The following is a 21,334-nucleotide window of genomic DNA, read 5'->3' on the forward strand; positions in this document are numbered from 1 at the left end:
TGTTATTGACGAATGTCAGTTTTTATTGTCCACCACTGCCAACGCAGCAGAATTGTCAAATGTTTGAATGAACACAGGTCGATTCTTTCTCTCGGTGGAATGATTATAATTTGCTTATCCAGGAAATCCGCATTGAGTTGTAGGACTTTTTTCAGAAGGGTCCTGCCACATTGAATGTTTATGTTGCACTGGATTTATACTTGTAAGATGTTTTCGGCCAAATACTGATGAGTGGGAAGAAACTGGAGCACCCGGAGAAAACTCGCGCGTTGAGTGAGGGGGCAACACCCTATCCCCGTACAGATGGAAACGGATGCCGATTCGTCCACTTTCCGTACCGCCTGCTGGTGAGCCAGGGTACGGCACCTAGATGCTCACGGAAAGGAAGTTTCACATCTGTGCGGTGATGCACCAACCCTCGTCGCTTTGAGAGCTGGATTGCAGGCCATGTGCTCAGCCAGAACCACCACCGCCTGGCTGTGTCCACCACAGATTTCAACATGTAGCGTGTCCACAATAGCATGGACAAATATATAACAGTGTCGTGCATATAATGGGAGGTTTCTGGAACCCCTCATTCAAAACAACGTGGAAAACAATTTAAAATCGCACTACATAAGCTCAAAAAGCTGAGCAGTGCTGCTGACGTGTTTGTCTGCGTCTCCATGCTGCGCAGAGACTCCACTCGCAAGAAATCAAAGGTATATACAGTAATCTTCTTTGGTTCTTTCGGTAAAGTCACGTAGAATGAGAATAAAATAATAAATTGATAAAATAAAATAACACAATAATATTCTCATTCTACGTGACTTTACCGAAAGAACCAAAGAAGATGAATCATTGCAGTCACGAAAGCTTTAAATCGAAATTTATATACAGTAACTAATGTAGCATTGGATTGTGTTCCAGAAATGGTGTAATTTCTTTTGTTGTTTTTTTTACCTATTTTATATTGCTAGTTATATTTAGGTAATCTAACACTAAATCGTTGGCTAAATTTTGTCGTCATAGAAATTCTGGGGTTCTGTGAATAAAATGCATATACCATGGTACCCCACCCCTGAATTGGCGCAGTATTTTCAAGGATGCACTCTGCTGACAATCATTGTGCCCTATTAATCTTTTACGCTTAATACGTGCGGACATTCAAGGGCAATCTGTGCATCCTAAAGTCAAGTGACCTTGGAGATAACCGCAACCTTTTTTCGCAATGCTGTAATTTTTTGTGGTGAGAGACCGCTTAGGTTTTCATCTGCCTAGAACTCCTTGATGGCTAATGCCTGCAAACCCTGCCTGGCAGTGAACTTCGAAGGACATCCTCAAGTCAAGCTATGATTATTTAACGAAGGTGCCTGATGGGGAGCTAAATTTTAAACATACATTGATGGATGTTCAGTTCAATTCATTGATTAGGTATAGCCCTGTGAGCCATGCAGCTCTTGAATCGGGTGCAACCGCAACAAACAAAAACATGAACAAAGAAACATCTTAAAGTGACTACGCGCAACAGAAAAATCCAGGAAAAAACAGCAAAGTCTTCCAGAAAAAGCACCGTGTATCAACGCTGTGTGCAAAAATTCCCAGTGGGATGCACTAAATTCGCTATTCGTCACGGTCTTGCAATTCCACAACTTACCTCCAGCGTCTGAGCTGGTGTCATCACTCCATCCGCGGTGGTCGGCCTCGAGTGATTCACTCCTTTGACTGCCATTCTCTCACCAGTCTCAACCATCGGCCAACCTCAAGTGTCGTGATGTCTCCTGCAGGGGCCCACGTTTCTGGAGTCAATTTAAAGTCTTGATCTGTATATAGTTCCTTGACCCGCATATTCCATTCTCGCATTGTAATCTCTCAGAAGTGCATCTCTCCGTGCGTCTTTGCAGGCTTCCCATCGTTGGTTCCCCTTTATTCATCTTCCATTTGTTTTCATGTATGGCAAACCTGAAAATATGCACTGATTTTATAATTATAAAGCCAGCACTTGAAAGCAATGCTCATATGCAGTGAATACAATGGTGGTTGTACGGTACTATGCTCCCACATCTATGCTCCTTGCTGCCTTTGCCAACTCGCACTGACCAAAATGGTGAAGTATGGAGGAATAACCCGACAGCTTGCATGGTGTTGGGAGAGTCTCTTCTCCAGCTGTGGATTGACAAAGGGAGTGCATATGTTTAATGGTATTTCAAGATGCTCTGCAGTGAGAGCATTTGATTGGTGATATGTTCACATCTCTACATACCAGCAATTACATTTCACCAATCAATTTGTACATCACCAATGGCATATCCGTACGTATCACCGATGACATGTGCATATAACCAATCAATAATTTGGATATTACCAATTACATATTTGCACATTTCACCAATGCCACGCTGGTATCTGTACAAGTTACTAATCAAGCGCATACCTGTACATATCAACAATCAATAATATGTACACATCACCAATCACATCTGTATATATCACCAATCGCACATTTGTAATACTACCAATGACATATCTGTACATATCACCAATGACATATATGTGCACGTTCCCAATCACACCTGTACATGTTACCAATCATATCTGTACACATCACACATCTGCACATGTTACCAATCAATCACACATCTGTACATGTTACCAATCATATCTGTACACATCACACATCTGTACACGTTCCCAATCAATCACACATCTGTACATGTTACCAATCATATCTGTACACATCACACATCTGCACATGTTACCAATCAATTACACAGCTGTACATTCCTCTTTGTTTTTTTCGGTAAAGTCACGTATAAATAAGAAATAATAAAATAACATAATAGCGTACGACGTTTCGGTGGCAACACAAGCAGCCATCATCAGGTACAGAAGAGCTAAATTTATGAGAGAGGGGAAACATATAACCTCAGATGTTCTACAGACACCCAAGTATGTGGAACTAACACAGATACAACAGGGGACACAGAGAGAGAAGCATACCAGACAAACAGGGTTTAGCAAATTTTTGGACTATGCGTTGTGTTTTGACCGACCGTCTGTGTTGCTTTACATGGCTTCCAAAATTTTGCTAAACCCTGTTTGTCTGGTATGCTTCTCTCTCTGTGTCCCCTGTTGTGTATGTGTTAGTTCCCCCTACTTGGGTGTCTGTATATACATCTGGGGTTATGTGTTTCCCCTCTCTCATAAATTTAGCTCTTCTGTACCTGATGATGGCTGCTTGTGTTGCAACCGAAACGTCGTACGCTATGTTATTTTATTATTTCTTATTTATACGTGACTTTACCGAAAAAAACAAAGAGTAATTCCTGCAGTCACGAAAGCTTCAAATCAAGTCACAGCTGTACATGTTACCAATCGTATCTGTACATATCACACATCTGTACATGTTACCAATCAATCACACATCTGTGCATGTTACCAATCAATCACACATCTGTACATGTTACCAATCAATCACACATCTGTACATGTTACCAATCATATCTGTACACATCACACATCTGTACACGTTACCAATCAATCACAGAGCTGTACATGTTACCAATCATATCTGTACACATCACACATCTGTAAATGTTACCAATCATATCTGTACATGTTACAAATCAATCACACATCTGTACATGTTACCAATCATATCTGTACATATCACACATCTGTACATGTTACCAATCAATCACACATCTGTGCATGTTACCAATCAATCACCCATCTGTACATGTTACAAATCAATCACACATCTGTACATGTTACCAATCATATCTGTACACATCACACATCTGTACATGTTACCAATCATATCTGTACATGTTACAAATCAATCACACATCTGTACATGTTACCAATCATATCTGTACATGTTACAAATCAATCACACATCTGTACATGTTACCAATCATATCTGCCCACATCACCAATCCACTGCCGTCACAGCAATGCCGCTGTGATCCACTGGGTGGCGTTGACCACGATAAGAGCACCACCACCACCCCCCACCACCACGCCATCACTTCCTGCAGCAAGTAAGCAGCAGCAGCTATCCCTTGGCACAGTCTTGCCGTGGCCGTGGCGGTGGGGTTTCAACAAAGCAATAACTTAACAATCTCCTGCCACGAACAAAATCGTGGCAGTGATGGCGAGCCGGCGTTCGGTGGCGTCTCTGGGCACGCTGCTGCTGCTGCTGCTTGTGGCGGCGGCGGCGGTCGCAACGAAGGGCGGCGTGGAGGTGGTGGCAGATGGCGACTGGAGGAAGATCCTGGAAGGGGAGTGGATGGTGGAATTGTGAGTGCGGTTTATGGGTGGACGGAGCTGCTGCTGCTGCTCTCTCTCTCTCTGATGATGGTGGTGGTGATGATGGTGGTTGTCTTGTTGTGCTGTAGCGAGCGATGCATGGTGCAGTGTGGTGTAAGCGAGAACTCGTAATCTGCACGTCGGGGAGGTCAGCCAGCAGTGGATTTGACGACGACGACGATGATGACGACGACGACGACGATGATGATGACGACGACGATGATGATGACGATGAAGATGATGGATTGACGAAAGGCAACGGAGAGCAATGGTGGCAGTGGCCGGACAATGAAATTATCATGTTCGATCCACTGCTGGACCGAGACAACCCGCGGAAGGAAATTAAGCGGACAAAATCGTCGTAAGGTGGCGGTGACTTTGGGGGATTTATTTATTAAAAATAAAAAAAAACAATTTAATCCAGCAGTGGATTTGGGCCGTGGCTTATTGATGGTGTCACGGGCAGCCCTAACATTTGTGCTGAAGATGTGTCTTGTACTGTGCACTAGCGTCGGATGAATGTTGTGTGTGGTTTTTTGTTTGTTTGTAATTGATGGAATAATTTGTAATCCAGGATTCATTATGACATTGGTCTTTAAGGCCTTGTTATAGCCTTCTTTTTAAGTCGTAAAATTAAACACGGCGTTACCACGTTACCGTGCCTTCTGCGATACAACGCACAATGACCAACGTTTCGTACAGACGTTTAATTATACATCGTAGTGTAAATACATTGCAATACAAACTTGTCAACCACTTATCAGTGCCTTATTACAGACTAATACAGACCTTTATTGGTCACCCCGTGCCCCCCTTATAAATCGCATCAACAAAGGGGAGAAACGCAACACAAAAATAAGACGATTTGTGCGCCCGTATGGACCTTAACTCAATTTCCATGTCTTTTAATAATCCGGGGTTACACCGTATGGGTTGAGACAGCTGTGATGGTGCTACACGAGACATTATTAACCTTGCACAGCATCAGAATTCATTTGTTGGACTGTACATCTATGCTGCCCCCCCCCCGTCACCAACACTCACCGATTGACCAACTTGAAGTATGTCCTTTGGTTCTTTCGGTAAAGTCACGTAGAAGGGAAACAATAAAAATATAAAACAATAAAATTATTTTAAATTTTATAAAAATAATAAAAAAATATTTAAAAATATATTTTTATTATTTTATTGTTTCCCTTCTACGTGGTGGTGACTTTACCGAAAGAACCAACTAACACGAATCCCTGCGGTCACGAAAGCTTTAAAACGAAACGTGAAGTGTGTTCGAATGTAATAACCGCATTCTGGACCAGCACGGAATGTTGATTGAGGGCCTTCATCCAGCGGTGGATTGATGAGATTTGCCCGCCTGTGAACTCACGCTGTTCGTGCGAGTGTGACGATGACATTTTATTGTCGCTACTTAAAAAAAGGGAGACTTTGTTTATCTCGGCAAAAAAAACGTTTTTGCCATACGCTGTACAGTACAGTGTGCAGTACAGTATATGGCGCGGGTACAGTGCACTGTACGCCGTACCCAAGCGCAGCGCTGCACTCTGCGCTGTAGACTGTACTGTATACAGTATTACACTGTACAAGTACTGCACTGTACACCGCCAGCTACTCGTAGTGCTGCACTGTACACTACTGCATGCTGCCCCGTACACAGCACTCTGTACAGTACTGCGCTGTGTACAGTGAAGTACTGTACACTGTATTACACTGGACAAGTACTGCACTTTTTTCTTCTTTGGTTCTTTCGGTAAAGTCACGTAGAATGAGAATAAAATAATAAGTTAATAAAATAACACAATAAAATTATCACTGCACTGTACACCGTACAGCGCCAGCTACTCGCGGTACTGCACTGTACACGACTGTACGCTGCCCCGTTCTGTACACAGCACTGTACACTGTACTGCACTGTATACAGTGCTGCACTGTGCAGCACAGTACTGTGCACAGTACCACACTGTATACAGTGCTGCACTATACAGCACAGTACTGTGCACAGTACTGCACACAGTACAAGTAGTGCACACAGTACAAGTAGTGCACACAGTACAAGTAGTGCACACAGTACAAGCAGTGCACACAGTACAAGTAGTGCACACAGTACAAGTAGTGCACACAGTACAAGTAGTGTTCACATGCACAGTACTGCTCACGTGCACAGTACTGCACACAGTACAAGTAGTGCACACAGTACAAGCAGTGCACACAGTACAAGTACTGCACACAGTACACAGTACTGCACACAGTACACAGTAGTGCACACAGTACAAGCAGTGCACACAGTACAAGTACTGCACACAGTACAAGTACTGCACACAGTACAAGTACTGCACACAGTACAAGTTGTGCACACAGTACAAGCAGTGCACACAGTACAAGCACTGCACACAGTACAAGCAGTGCACACAGTACAAGTACTGCACACAGTACAAGTACTGCACACAGTACACAGTACTGCACACAGTACACAGTACTGCACACAGTACAAGTAGTGCACACAGTACAAGTAGTGCACACAGTACAAGTAGTGCACACAGTACAAGCAGTGCACACAGTACAAGTAGTGCACAATCTACAAGTACTGCACACAGTACAAGTAGTGCATGTTTGCAGTCACTCTTTGTGGAGAAGGAGACGACCTGGGGTCCAGCTACATTGTGTGACCAAGTGCAGTGCGGTCGGGGCTGCCGAATAGTTTTTGCTGTGAAGTGGCAAAAAAAACAGTTTGGGCTGGAAGTGGACAAAATTCGAGCTTACAAAAAGTGGACACTTTTTTTTATATTTCAAATGAATGTGAGCCCACGTGTATTTCTTCCACATTTTTTTTTTATTTAGAGCTAGGAGATGGTGTATGTATGTTGAACTTTTTTTCAAAACCGTACGTAGCCAGCCGCGCTAATCGGAGGTGGTGTGGGGGATAAAAACAACAAAACTGAAAACAAAAAAGCAGTTTTAAAGAAATTATTGTTCAATTTAGATTTAAAAGGGCATAGCTCCAGTGGCTTCCTAATGTGGTGGTGATGGAGACTGCAAGAGTGGTCCTTGAAGGACATGTTGACCATGTAAGAAAGGGAAGACTTAGCCACGTAGTGGTGATGATAGCATGGCGATGTTGGTGGTCACATTTATAATAATAATCACCTATTTTATAAAGCGCCTATCAAAGCGCCGTACGACATTCATAAGCGTAGATACAATCTAAACGAAATAGAAAGATGACAATAGCAATCTCGATAACTACTCTAAAAATTCCAATAAAATGAAGAACTGTGATACAAACGAATAATAATAATTGCAGAGTAATCCAATCGGACAATTTTTTTTGTTATATTAAGCTACGGGGAAGGCCTGCAGTACAAATTAGGTGAGTCTTAAGACGTGATTTAAAAGTGAAACCGACTCAGAAATCCCTAATGGACAGAGGAAGGGGATTCCACAATTGATGGCGAGCGGGCCGTGATGACCTCCGCCGCCTTGACCATTTCCCGCACCTCCAATTCGCGAGGTCGGCTACGTACGGCGCAGAAGAAGTTCCTGTGTACGTACGTACATACGTTTGATCGTGTTTGAATCGGAGGCAATGTTCTCCGTGTGAACACACGGACGACGGTGCACGTGCGTGTTTATCCCTTGCAGCTACGCGCCATGGTGTCCGGCCTGCCAACAGCTGCAGCCCGAGTGGGTGAAGTTGGCCGGCTGGAGCAAGGACCTGAACATCAGGGTTGGCAAGGTGGACATCACGTTACAGACAGGTGCCACGTCGCACGACACAGGAGAACCCACTGTCGTTGTCGTCCCCCCCCCCCCCCACGCCCCCCCCCCGGGGTATTATCCAAAGTAGAGGTTTTTTTGGGGGGGGGGTTGGATCACGTAAATGTAAATTTTGACTTAAAACTTTGCAAGTGTAAAGGTGTCGTTAAACCCGCCACCACCGGACGCAGTCAATAAGCAAGGTTTGGCACGTAAAGAAAACGTGGCCAATTCGTTACTAATTCAGCACACCGGTGTGTTGGAAGAGTAAACCCACAACATTTACAATTCGAGTACGATGTTTCGCCGTTAATAACCAGCCCCGTCAGGCAACACCCAGAATTGTGGAGAAATCCTCGTGCGGTTTCGGTCTTAAATAGAGGGGGTAAATGTGATGTCGTCACTTGTGAGCCAATCAGGTGTGAAGACCATAGGGGGGTAGGGGGGGTTAAAGTCATATAAATTACATTAGATATCTATTATTGGTGGGGTTATTCACAGTTAATCAACATACATAATGTAGGTACAGTGAGGGAAAAAAAGTATTTGATCCCCTGCAGATCTTGTACGTTTGCCCACTGACAAAGAAATGATCAAATTTTGATTTAGAGCTTTCGTGACTGCAGTAATTCATATTCTTAGTTCTTTCGGTAAAGTCACGTTGAAGGGAAACAACAAAATAATAAAATATATTTATTTTTTATTGTTATATATTTTATTATTTTGTTGTTTCCCTTCAACGTGACTTTACCGAAAGAACTAAGAATAAAGAAATGATCAGTCTATAATTTTAATGGTGGGTTTATTTGAACAGTGAGAGACAGAATAACAACAACAAAATCCAGAAAAATAAATATTTGACCCCTCTGCAAAACATGACTTAGAACTTGGCAAAACCTTGTTGGCAATCACAGAGGTCAGACGTTTCTTGTAGTTGGCCACCAGGTTTGCACACATCTCAGGAGAGATTTTGTCCCACTCCTCTTTGCAGATCTTCTCCAAGTCATTAAGGTTTCGAGGCTGACGTTTGGCAACTCGAACCTTCAGCTCCCTCCACAGATTTTCTATGGGATTAAGGTCTGGAGACTGGCTAGGCCACTCCAGGACCTTAATGTGCTTCTTCTTGAGCCACTCCTTTGTTGCCTTGGCCGTGTGTTTTGGGTCATTGTCATGCTGGAATACCCATCCACGACCCATTTTCAATGCCCTGGCTGAGGGAAGGAGGTTCTCACCCAAGATTTGACGGTACATGGCCCCGTCCATCATCCCTTTGATGCGGTGAAGTTGTCCTGTCCCCTTAGCAGAAAAACACCCCCAAAGCATGATGTTTCCACCTCCAAGTTTGACGGTGGGGATTGTGTTCTTGGGGTCATAGGCAGCATTCCTCCTCCTCCAAACACGGCAATTTGAGTTGATGCCAAAGAGCTCCATTTTGGTCTCATCTGACCACAACACTTTCACCCAGTTGTCCTCTGAATCATTCAGATGTTAATTGGCAAACTTCAGACGGGCATGAATATGGGCTTTCTTGACCAGGGGGACCTTGCGGGCGCTGCAGGATTTCAGTCCTTCACGGCGTAGTGTGTTACCAATAGTTTTCTTGGTGCCTATGTTCCCAGCTGCCTTGAGATCATTGACAAGATCCTCTCGTGTAGTTCTGGGCTGATTCCTCACCGTTATCATGATCATTGCAACTCCACATGGAGCCCCAGGCCGAGGGAGATTGACAGTTTTTTGTGTTTCTTCCATTTGCGAATAATCACACCAACTGTTGTCACCTTCGCACCAAGCTGCTTGGCAATGGTCTTGTAGCCCATTCCAGCCTTGTGTAGGTCGACAATCTAGTCCCTAACATCCTTGCAGAGCTGTTTGGTCTTGGCCATAGTGGAGAGTTTGGAATCTGATTGATTGCTTCTGTGGACAGGTGTCTTTTATACAGGTAACAAGCTGAGATTAGGAGCACTCCCTTTAAGAGTGCTCCTAATCTCAGCTCGTTACCTGTATAAAAGACACCTGGAAGCCAGAAATCTTTCTGATTCAGAGGGGGTCACATACTTATTTCCCTCATTTAAATGCAAATCAATTTATTACATTTTTGACATGCGTTTTTCTGGATTTTGTTGTTGTTATTCTGTCTCTCACTTTTCAAATATACCTACCATTAAAATTATAGACTGATCATTTTTTTTATCAGTGGGCAAACGTACAAAATCAGCAGGGGATCAAATACTTTTTCCCTCACTGTATGTACATTTTACCGTTTTGGGGTATTGTTTAGCCATTTTTGTCTTTAGCAAAAAAACGGCTGAACTATTAGCATGGACGGCTACGTACAGTGGTGAAAGAAGTTCAATGTATATACATAACGAGCAAGGAAAGTGAAACATTAATAAGGGGGAGGGTAGCTGATTTCTGTTGCTGCATCTTCATAGATGCAGCTATACACACATCTCTGATTAGCACGGTTGGCTATGTACGGTGCGAAAGTTCAACTTGCATAGGGGGACGATTCGCCCTTATTATTGCCTTCGAACCACGGGGAAGCACACGCTTATGCATTCACGGGAGGAGGAATAAAATATAAAAATATTTTAACTGCGGCCGGAAGCCTGACCATAGCATGAGCTTGTGGTGGGAGATTTGTGCTTGGTATATAATTTTAGGGGTGTTGTCACACTATGTGCATAGTCTACAGGCTCGCTGGTGCTTAATAATAGCAAATAATAATCGTGAATGACGTGGCTTTGTCAAGCCACTGCTGGTTGAAGTGCCTGCCAGTGCTGTGTCAAGTTGGTGAATGGGGGGTTATTTGACCATACTTCACCGTTCTGGCCAGTGTGAGTTAGTGAAGTAAGCACCAGCTATGGCTCTCGGGTTTGGTGTTACATGTTATTTATGTAGTTTATTGTTAAAAATTCGGTCACAGTCCCTACATTGCATATATGGCTTTATTTTGGTGATTTCGAAAAAAAAATTAGTTTGCCCATGTTTTAGTTTGTTGTAGTACGGAGTTAGACTGATGGCCTTAATCTAAGTTGTCTTGTGGTGGTGTTGTTTGACTTGCATCGCACTGGGATTTTTAAACACAGCGTTGGTGTACGGTGCTTTTTCAGTAATATTTTGATGTTTTTTCCTGGATTTTATGTTTTGCACAGTCACATAGTCACTTTAAGATGTTTTCTTGTTCATGTTTTTTGTTTGTTGTGGTTGCACCCGATTCAAGAGCCGAATGGCTCACAGGGCTATACCATATAAATGAACTGAAATTAACTGAACCTATTGAGACATCGCTCGCCAACGATTTTTGCCGTGGCCGGGAAACAGTCTCATGCTTCTGGGTTCATAGTGCAGTGCGCTAACCACTGCACCACCACTCAACCCCCAATGCTTATAGTAGTTAATAATTAAGAATGAATGGCATCTTGTAAATCGGTGAGAGGCAGGGCTGGTGTTATATTCTCCAGTCAGATTCCTCTGTGTACAGTGATGACCGTTATTGCCCAGGCAGAAATTCCAGTGTAGACTTTAAAAGCAGAACTAAGTTTTGCCACTTGGTTTGGAAATCGACTTTTGCATTTTTGCAATGAAATCTCACTCTGAGGTGCAATGTATTTTGATTTAAAGCTTTCGTGACTGCAGTAATTCATATTCTTAGCTATTTCGGTAAAGTCACATTGAAGGGAAATAATAAAATATATATAAAACAATAAAAATTCTCACGACGTTTCGACCATAACACAAACGGTCGTCATCAGGTGTGATGACGACCGTTTGTGTTATGGTGTGATGACGACCGTTTGTGTTATGGTCGAAACGTCGTGAGAATGTTATTGTTTTATATATATTTTATTATTTTATTGTTTCCCTTCAACGTGACTTTACCGAAAGAGCTGAGAATATGCAATGTATTTGTTAGATATGCTTTGAGATATTGCCATTCAAACTCCACACCTGCAAATGCTTAAAGTGTATCATATTGTCATATGTACATTTTAAATACTGCGGAAGTAACTGAGCGCCAACTTAGAAATAAACATTTGTAATCGCAGCTTGCCGGGGGGGGGGGGGGGGGGAGGGGTGAATTGGTTTTGAGGGGGGGGCATGACCGGATTAGCCCTAGCCACATGCCCCCTACGCTGTTTCGTGTTGTAGCTTGCACAGGTGCTGACACCAACACCACTCTACTTCTTCTTTCAGGTCTCAGTGGTCGATTCCTAATTACCTCCCTGCCTACGATTTACCAGTGAGTACCCCCGGCACTCGGCAAGCCGTTCGTGCGTTGACCGTGACTTCACCGCGCTGGATTTAACTTCCAAAAAAACCCCAACCCAATCGCTAAGCGGAGGCCGAACGCTTTCCTCCGTGTAACACGGCCCTCCACTCTCTCTCTCTCTCTGCAACAGCATACACGAGGGGGTGTTCCGCCAGTACGAGGGATCGCGTCTCGAGAAGGACTTCCTGAGCTTCATCGAGGATAAGAAATGGCTGGGGGTGAAGCCAGTCTCCTCCTGGGTGGACCCCAACTCGCTCGCGTAAGAATCCATTGGGTGTGCGCGAGCAAACGAGTATAGCATTGTGTTATGGTCTGTGTGGGGAGCGGCCACGAATCCGGCGACAAATTAGTTCAATTCCCGCTCATGACCAATACCTGGTGTGAATGTTTGACCCGACTTTGGGCCTCCCCAAGGTCGACTCAACCTTAAATGATGACCTGGTGTGGTGTGTAAAACATCAGTGCTGGGGAGACGAAGGTTTGTTGGTGTTGGCCTCCCACCCTATTATGCGCCGTGCTGGCCTTCATAGGTGCTCGCTAATAGCACTTGTCCCGGACAACAGTCTGTCAATGGATATGCGGGGTGTTTGTATTTTTTTATGGGCTGTGAGTGTCTAAATGTGTGTGTGTGTGTGTTTGCTGTGTTATGGGTGTTTGTGGTGTGTGCGTGTGCTTAAGTTTGTAAGTGTGTGGGTTAAATGTGATAGTGCTGGCTACAGCACTCCTTGTGTGCACTGCAAGGCTTAATTGGTTCTTACGCATATCACTTTATCCCATCAGTCTGAAGTCTAAACGGGGGATGTTTTTAAGTATATATGTTGAACTTCTTTCGCACCGTCCGTAGCCAACCATGCTAACCAGAGGTGCGGGAGGACAGTATGTTCGGGGAGCAGTGGCATCGTGCTTTGCACCCCGCGCTGAACCCAGCAACCTGAGTTCGATTCCTGGCCACAGCTAACATCAGTGGCAGGCGACACTGAACAGGTCGTCTATGTATGCATGTTGAACTTATTTCGCACCATACGTATCCAACCGTGCTAATCAGCCTCGTTTGAGGCTGTGATCAACACAGCCTTAAATGAGTACAGGAATACCTTTCACTTTCGTCTGGTTAGGGACCAAAGCATGGACGAATGTCAAAAATGGACGAATTTCAAAGCAGAGCCTTTATTTAGCTTGCAAATTAATTTTGGCCGGCAAAAAAACCGTACATGGAAATAACTACAATAACTATATAATGCATGCGCGGAAACCTTAAATAAACAGAAATAGAAGAAAAAAATAAACAACTAACTAAATCAACAATGATATCTTGAAATCTTTTTTTTATTATTGCGTAAGTAAACACTGTAGTATTATATTGTTATCGCGAAAATAACTGAATTGTTAACAGTATAATCACATAAATAAGTACAGTATTAATAATACATGAATAAACAAAAATATAAGAGATGCTCACTGAACGACTTCTCTTCAAAGACTGAATGAAAAAGACGGCGCGTGGCCCGAACGTCGTGGAAGGTTTGGGATGAAATCGCATGAAAGAGGAAAGCCGCGTGGACGAAATTTGAAATGTGGTTATAATTGCAAACGTCCGAAAGAGCGAAGCGACGAAAGTCAAGGTGTCGCTGTACATACACTAATGTGCAAACATCAGCACTGTGGAGATGAATGCAGCTAGGTGTGGTGGTGATGGATGGTCAGACCATCCTATTCGTACCGACCCGAATAAGGATTAATGTTTTCTTTGTATATTTGTGTCACTAGCTACGGTGTGTCACTGTCTAATCGTCGTGCCTCACTGCTGGTGCTTGTTTTTTTTTTATCAGGATGTCTGGGATGTCTGCGTTGATGGACTTCTCTCACTGGATCAAGGTAGGTCCGGTTTTACTGCGTTTATTTAGATTATTTGGCTGCTATATATGTACGCACGTGTTAAGCCACTTCGTTGAGCTATCATTTGTGGCCTAGGACGCGTCTGAAAAATAAGGTAATCGCTCGGTGGGCTTTAACTTGGTAAAATAAAAAAGAGTTTAGCTTTAGTAGTCCTGGAATAGACGGCAGAGATATAATAAATAAATAAATGCATAGAGTAAGTAAATCAATCACGTTGACAGCCATTGCCTCTAGATAGAAGTCGACGTGTAAGAGTCTTCTGGTGGCAGCAGACAGCTTCTGGAAGAGGCTATGAGATGTCCACCATCTCATGAGACGGAGGCTATAGTCTGTAACCGTGACCCTCGCAGTATGAACCTAGAGTCTATCGTGGTGCACAATTGGAAAATCGTTAATTTAAAAAAATGTAGCATTACGATTCCCCCCCCTGACCAGCGTAGTGTGCAGAGTGCCTCATCGAGCAGTGGATTGACAAAGTGCCACTTCCTTTTGTTCCATTTTATTGGAAGGATTAATCTTATTCGAATTGACGAATTGTTAAATCGCTGGAAGATCTTTTGAGTCCTGCCATTTAATAATTGATTTATTATTTTTTCAGTAATTTTGTATGTAAAATGAAACAAGTGACTGGAGAACATCCATAAGTAACAGAGAGGAGAACGCTTAAACTCGGAGCAAGACAGCCTTCATAAACCCACTTGCTGTGCTACACTAGACGGACACGTATCACGGGTTCTGCAGAGCAGAGGACACGCTCCACTTTGTAACGTCAGCAGCGAGAAACTACAAGGCTGTATTTTCAGCGCGCGCGTTTTGCCCTCGGGCTAAAGAAGGAGCTTTCAGAACGTGAAACGCATTTGCACGTTCTCTGCCTTTTCATATGTATGTTGAACTACGTAGCCAACCGACAAAGCCAACCGTGCTAATCGGAGGTGTGGGGAAGGATGGCAAACTAAACACTAAAAGATTAAAACAATTGTTTACAGGGGCGGAGCCAGGATTTTCAGCCCGGGGTGACATTCACCAAATTTTAATTTCAAGAATGATTAGAGAGTCAAGCTGTTGAACTAGACGCCATCGGTTGGCGACACACTCTGACAATGCAGTTGCACGGAGTCCGCCAGACCGAGTGTCGTACACTTATATGCAGAATGTTTCAGATTTTCGATTTTTTTATTTTTTTTCGGGGGTGACAATTGTCTACCCTGTCACCCCCCTGGCTCCGCCCCTGATTGTTTAAGCTGCATTTCAGCCACCGTCATTCCGTGTCTAATGACAGATGACTGAATTTCCCACCCTTCCCCCCCCTCCGACCATTTCCCAGAACACCCATGCCTACCTCACTGAGCAGCTCGGCATCCCTGTGTGGGTCTCTTACCTGCTCTTCTCTCTGGCAACCATCCTCGTGGGCCTTCTCCTCGGAGCGGTATGTTCACACGTCTCCCACTCTTACACATCACCCCTCCCCCCCCTCCTGCTCTGCATGCGTGGGGGTTTTCTCAATAATCGAAAGTAGTTCAAGAATGAGCAAGGCGTAAAAACTCTGCAAAGAAAACGCCTTTCAGAAACGCTAATTTTGTTCCTCGAAGAGCGTGACCTGACGAACGGACCTGGTTATTGGAGCGAGATCGCTCGCGTGAGAAGCCTAAGGGACAGATGGCTGAAATTGCAGTATTTATTACCACTTACTGTCTTTCTTTAAAATTGTGGAGTTATTTTATCATCCCCCGGTTTCATGGGGTGCCCAGTCGACTTCTCAGTTAAACGTTTAATACACGGTCTTCAGATTGGGGCACCACGGTGGTGAGATGTTAGACTACTTCGCCCGGTATGTAGGAGGCTCTGAGTTCGATCCAGACCCCCGATGCTTGTATATTTGGAGTGTGCGTGTTCACCCCATGGTCTCGTGGATTTTTCTCCTGGTCCTCCGATTTTTTCCTCCACATTTTGAAACATGCGTTTAGAGCATTTGGCTGCTATACATTTCAACATTATAAGCCACGAAGTTGAGCTTTGATTTGTGACCAGGTCACTTCTGAAAAAGAGCTATATAGCTCAGTGGGCCTTACCTGGCAAAATAAAAAGTTAGTTTAGGAAGTATATTTTACTGGTAGGAACCTCTGGTTAAACAAGCCCACAGGGGATTATTGTGTCCGTCCGTCCGTCGTGCATCCAAAAATGGGAGGGGTGGGGAGGGGCTGGGTGGGGAGGGTGGGGAGGGGTTGGGTGAGGCTGGGTAGGGAGGGGCTGGTCACCCCGTGGTGCCCTTATAAAACTCAACGTTTAACCTACTCACGCCGGCTTGTGCCCGCCCTCGCAGTCGGCATATTTGCAGACTACACCACGCCGCCGTTGACCCTGGCCATTGACCGAGCAACCCAACGTTCCTACCAGCTCCCTCTGCAGGAATGTGTTGTTAAGTGCTTCAGCCTCATCTGCGCAAGCCCAGCTGTAGACTTCACTTTAACCCACACGTGGCGTGCTCTCTTGCAGGTCTTTGTGCTGGTGATTGACCGCGTGTGTCCTCCAAAACGACATCCGTCTGTCAAGCTAGGTACGAAGCATTTATGCCATTGTAACATGAGGCCCACTATTTACTGCATGTCCATTGATCCACGTAACTAAAGTTGTCATCCTTAGAGTCGGCTTAAAGTCTGGTCAACTGACGAAGATTCAAACTCCCTTTGGACATCCCTGGACACAGACCCACAAATCACGATACTTGCTTTTTGTAATTTTACTTGTCCTGTTAACGCACGGGATTGAAAAAAGAACGGTGCAAGTTTTGATACATTACTCGCAACTTGTTTTAATTGGGGAAAAAGTCCTGTAGCAACATCCTCCCCCCTTCCTCTCCTGTGGCAGAGTAATTCCCACTTGCAAGCCGGGTGCTACGTTCACCTTGTGCTGCACAGGGACAGCTGCCACTGAGTGTGCCCTTCGCTAGACTACATCAGTATGTGCGTCGAAATTATTTCGCACCGTACAATAGCCACCGTGCTAATCGGAGGTGCGGGGGAAGGACAACAAACTAAACGCAAAAAGCAGTTTTCAATCGAGATTTATAAGTGCATAGCTCCCCAGTGGCTTCCTAATATTGGAAGAGCGTTCCAGACGGCTGCAGAAGCACATCTGAAAGCACGCTATGCGTTACCATCTTTGTTCGATGGCTAGCCAAAAGCCTCTGCTGCTGTGATGATGACCGCGATGATGGTTTATGCTCCCCGACGACATTTTGCTGTGCAAGGCACGTCGAGTAGCCGAGGCATTTAAACGCCCGAATGAACGCAAATCGCGTTATCCTTAAGTGACAAAACAGCATTTCGTGTAAAAACCAATCATTCTCGCTCTTCTTTCGCTTCTTGCTCCTCCTCTCTGTGCTCCTCCCCCCGTCTGTTTGCAGTGGAGGCCCTGGGCGGCCGTCACGCGCCCGCACCTGCCAGGGCCACCGTAGGGCAGGCGCAGGGACGGCCAGAAGTGGGGACAAGCGCAGAGGAGACGGAGCCTGTGGGGAGAATCTCGGACGCGTTGTTTACGGACGGAAGCGAGCTCCGTCAACGGCAAGTCCACCCGACGGAGGAGGGCTGAAGTAGCATCCCACAGCGCGAGAGAGAGAGAGTCTCTGTGAATTGTTTTCACTTTGTGGGAAAATACAGCAATTTCTGTCACTCTTGATTTTTTTTTTATAAGTTCTTTCAGTTTGGAATGTTGTTTTTTTTTTATTATCGGTCACTTTACGTTTAATGACCTTTTGTTTTGATTTAAAGCTTTCGTGACTGCAGCGATTCATATTCTTGCTTCTTTCGGTAAAGTCACGTTGAAGGGATAACAATAAAATATTGTTATATATATTTTATTGTTATCCCTTCAACGTGACTTTACCGAAATAACCAAGAATATGACCTTTTGTTTGTCAATGGGGAAACCCAGCCTTTTGGATGAATTATTTATGCCGCCGATGTGTTCCATCAAACGTAATTCCACTGCATCGCACCGTGCGCGAGCTCGGCACATTTCGCCGAACAATCCAAATGACGACCCAGTGTCCCCCCGTCTAAAGTTATACTTGTGGGGGGGGGGGGGGGGTGGGGGGTGGTCTTGCACTGGTTACACAATGCGCTCCTTTCTAGCAGCATGCTAACATTTCCAATTACGCAGAAAACATAACCATTGCGGTGTCTGTTTTTCTTCAAAGGATCGTTTTGCTTTGTTTGTGCCGTCTTTTTTTCTATTCTTTAGTTGCAGGAATTTTCACCGTGTCGTTTTGCGTTTACCCTTCGTGTCGATGGGGTTCTTTTAACTTGACAGCGCAAAAAACTCGGCCTGACAAAAAAAAAACACGCTCGCAGGGAATGAGTGTCTGTGGAACGGGAGGAATGCTGTGCACGTGTCATACGGCATTCCCGCTCATCTCGTCCGTTAAAATCCCACATTTTCATATTCTCCATCATCGCCTTTTGTCAACCATGGCCAACATCCAGCATGGGTGTGGGGGGGGTCGGGGCCCATGCTGGATGAAGCGCCTCCCCAAGCCACCGCCAATTTTAGCGGTAACGCAAAGCAGCACGTAACATCTGCACACAAGAGCCAGTTGTGATCCCGATTGAAATTAATTTGCTTCGGGGTTTTTGTTTAGTCCAAAGTAAACTTAAATTCAACGCATCCGTCAATGAGACTGCCCAAAAAAGGGGTGGGGGGCTGATATAATAGGCGATGTTCGGGCAGTGGCCCTTTATCGAAGGGCCAAATTGAGAATGGCCATTGCTTGAAATGTCTTTCTTTTAAGGCGGTGTTGTTGACAAACTTTTGAGTTGTGGCTTTTTTGTGCCAATACACCGCTGGTAATGTTATCGGCAGCAAAAGTTTAAAATAAACTTTGGAATGCTGTTCTGCTCGCGTTCCTTCATGCCGTGGAGCTAATGACAGACCCAGGGTGTTTAGCGTGGGTAATATTGGTGCGGTCTGGAACGGGAGAGGGGTTGTTGTGGATTTCAATACATTAATTGCAGAGAACATTCTCACTGATGAACAGATCCAGTTGAGCTCGTTTTCCTGTCACTTTAATGATCCTCTGCTCCCATCCTGCACACCTTTACGATGGGGGGGGGGGAGGGGGAAACTCACACGAAGTTACGCAGCCTCTGATTTTTATTTTATTGCCACAAAGGTAGCATACGGAACCTGCGACCATGTTATAATATAGGTGTGGTTGAAATGCTTAATGTGCCTAAAAGCAATCATGTTCATTACAATGTATACAGGGTGATCCTTCATAACAGATTTCTTTTTAGGTTGGATCGTGTAAATCTTAATGTCTCGTTAAAGCACCCAGTGCCCGATAGCCAATTAATAAAGTATGCAGCGTAAACGTAACATGCCAATTCGTTACTCGTACAACACCACTGGTGTGTTGGGAGAGCAAATCCACACCATTTACAATCAAGAGTACGCCGTTTCACCGGTAATTACAACCGGCATCATTAGGTGGCAGCCAGATTTGATCTAACCCCCCCAAAAAACCTGTTATGGATATTGGTCGCGAAAGCCTACGTGTTAAAATGGTGATCCTTGTTTACACAACTTGATATTTAACACCCCCCCCCCTCCCACAACGCCCGATTGAATGTTCAATCCACCCCTCCATATCTTGAGAAAGGAGTGAGTGCTAAAAGGCTGAATGAGTTGTATTGAGTTTGGGAGGTGTGAATGAAAGGTTACTTTCTCAATGTACCCCAGATATTTTTTTTTTAGTGGAGGTTCTGTACGTGGATCACTCCAAGTGGGGCAAGGGGTCACTGCAAACCCACACATGGGGTGAAAAATAAATGTGTTTTTTGTTGTTGCGGGGGAACACTTGACTATGCAGCTGATGGAACAATGCATTTACACTTCTTCCTTGCACTTGATTAATCATGGCGATTGCTCGTTTCCCTTTGACATTGCTGCTGTTTGGAAGGGGTGACGAAGCAAGCGTTCAAACCAAATAAAACGGCTGGCGCGCGTGGGTGTGCTGTCACATCGAATGCCGTTCTTCCCGATGTTTGGACGTTTTAAGAACGCAGAGTGTACAAGTATCGTCCTGTGGTCGGGCCACTGCTTGGCCGAGGGTCCTCTCCCGCACCGTATGCCTCCGTGGGGGTGGTTGTTTAACCATACTTCACCATGCTGGTCAGCGCAGCTTGGTGAACACGGAGAGCTCTTCCATTTTCGACTTTCAAGGTTTCGCTTTTCGGAATCCTCCTTTCACTAGCCCGTCCACATCCCAGTGAGGGGGCTACCCTTAGGAAACAAAAGAGCTTGAGCAATGGGAGCAGTGGGAGCTGTAGATTCTGCTGCCCTGCACTGCCCACAACGTAACCACGCGCCACGTTGTGATTTGAACTCTGAATGTTTACGCCGACGGCCACCGCGTTCACACTCGAGGCACAGCAAAGCGTCTTGTAATCCAGCGTGGCCGACCCCGACTCCACAGTGGGAGTGCACACATCAATCGCAGGGGTGGAAAGTATTTACAGGGTGGGCAAGATGTCGTGACCCCTCACCAAATTAACATACCACCTTGCATATTTATTTGTTTTAAATAAACCTTAAAAAATATTAAGTTTTATTACAGAATGGAATTGGGGGGGGGGGGGGGAGGTCAAGACATCTGGACCACCCTGTCGAGTGAATACCTGGGGTGTGAACATCGCGTAAGGCACAAGCGTTTACCTCGACGCACGACTGGCGCCGGATTGAAGATGTTTTTTTTTGCACCTGTGACACCAACAAAGGAAATATTTCCTCTTATTACGAGGTAGTATAGGTGCAGCCCTGCAACTGCATGCGACTGCTGGCGGAAGGGCCTCCACTCGAGGGGGCTCTTAAATGGTATTTGGCCGTGCCGAGAGATGGAATTGAACTTATCACCTCCGGATTGTAAGTCGAGCGTGCTCGACATGACATCACGGAAGCTCCTACGAATGATACGAGTCGTGTTAAAAGGATACGAATACACGGTTATACAATGCAAACGTTCTTATTCGTTATTTATGTCCTTGGGCCCATTTGTAAGGTTTAGGACCTTGACAAATATCCTATCTACTTCCCCCCCCCCTTACATCCGGCCCT

General features: G+C 44.8%; 1 protein-coding gene across 1 annotated transcript; it reads left to right on the forward strand.

Annotated features, from left to right (window-relative positions):
* Window positions 1-3,974: 3,974 nt before the first annotated feature.
* Window positions 3,975-20,247, forward strand: LOC116953968 (thioredoxin-related transmembrane protein 1). Its single transcript, XM_076051937.1, has 8 exons — window positions 3,975-4,281; window positions 7,942-8,057; window positions 12,253-12,298; window positions 12,459-12,587; window positions 14,158-14,203; window positions 15,549-15,650; window positions 16,718-16,778; window positions 17,628-20,247. Exons 1-8 carry the CDS (start codon window positions 4,133-4,135, stop codon window positions 17,810-17,812), a joined length of 834 nt encoding a protein of 277 aa, XP_075908052.1. The 5' UTR covers window positions 3,975-4,132; the 3' UTR covers window positions 17,813-20,247.
* Window positions 20,248-21,334: the final 1,087 nt, after the last annotated feature.

The sequence above is a fragment of the Petromyzon marinus genome, chromosome 53 (genome assembly GCF_048934315.1).
Source record: "Petromyzon marinus isolate PM22_M1 ecotype Great Lakes invasive population chromosome 53, UKy_Petmar_22M1.pri1.0, whole genome shotgun sequence".
Lineage (NCBI taxonomy): Eukaryota > Metazoa > Chordata > Hyperoartia > Petromyzontiformes > Petromyzontidae > Petromyzon > Petromyzon marinus.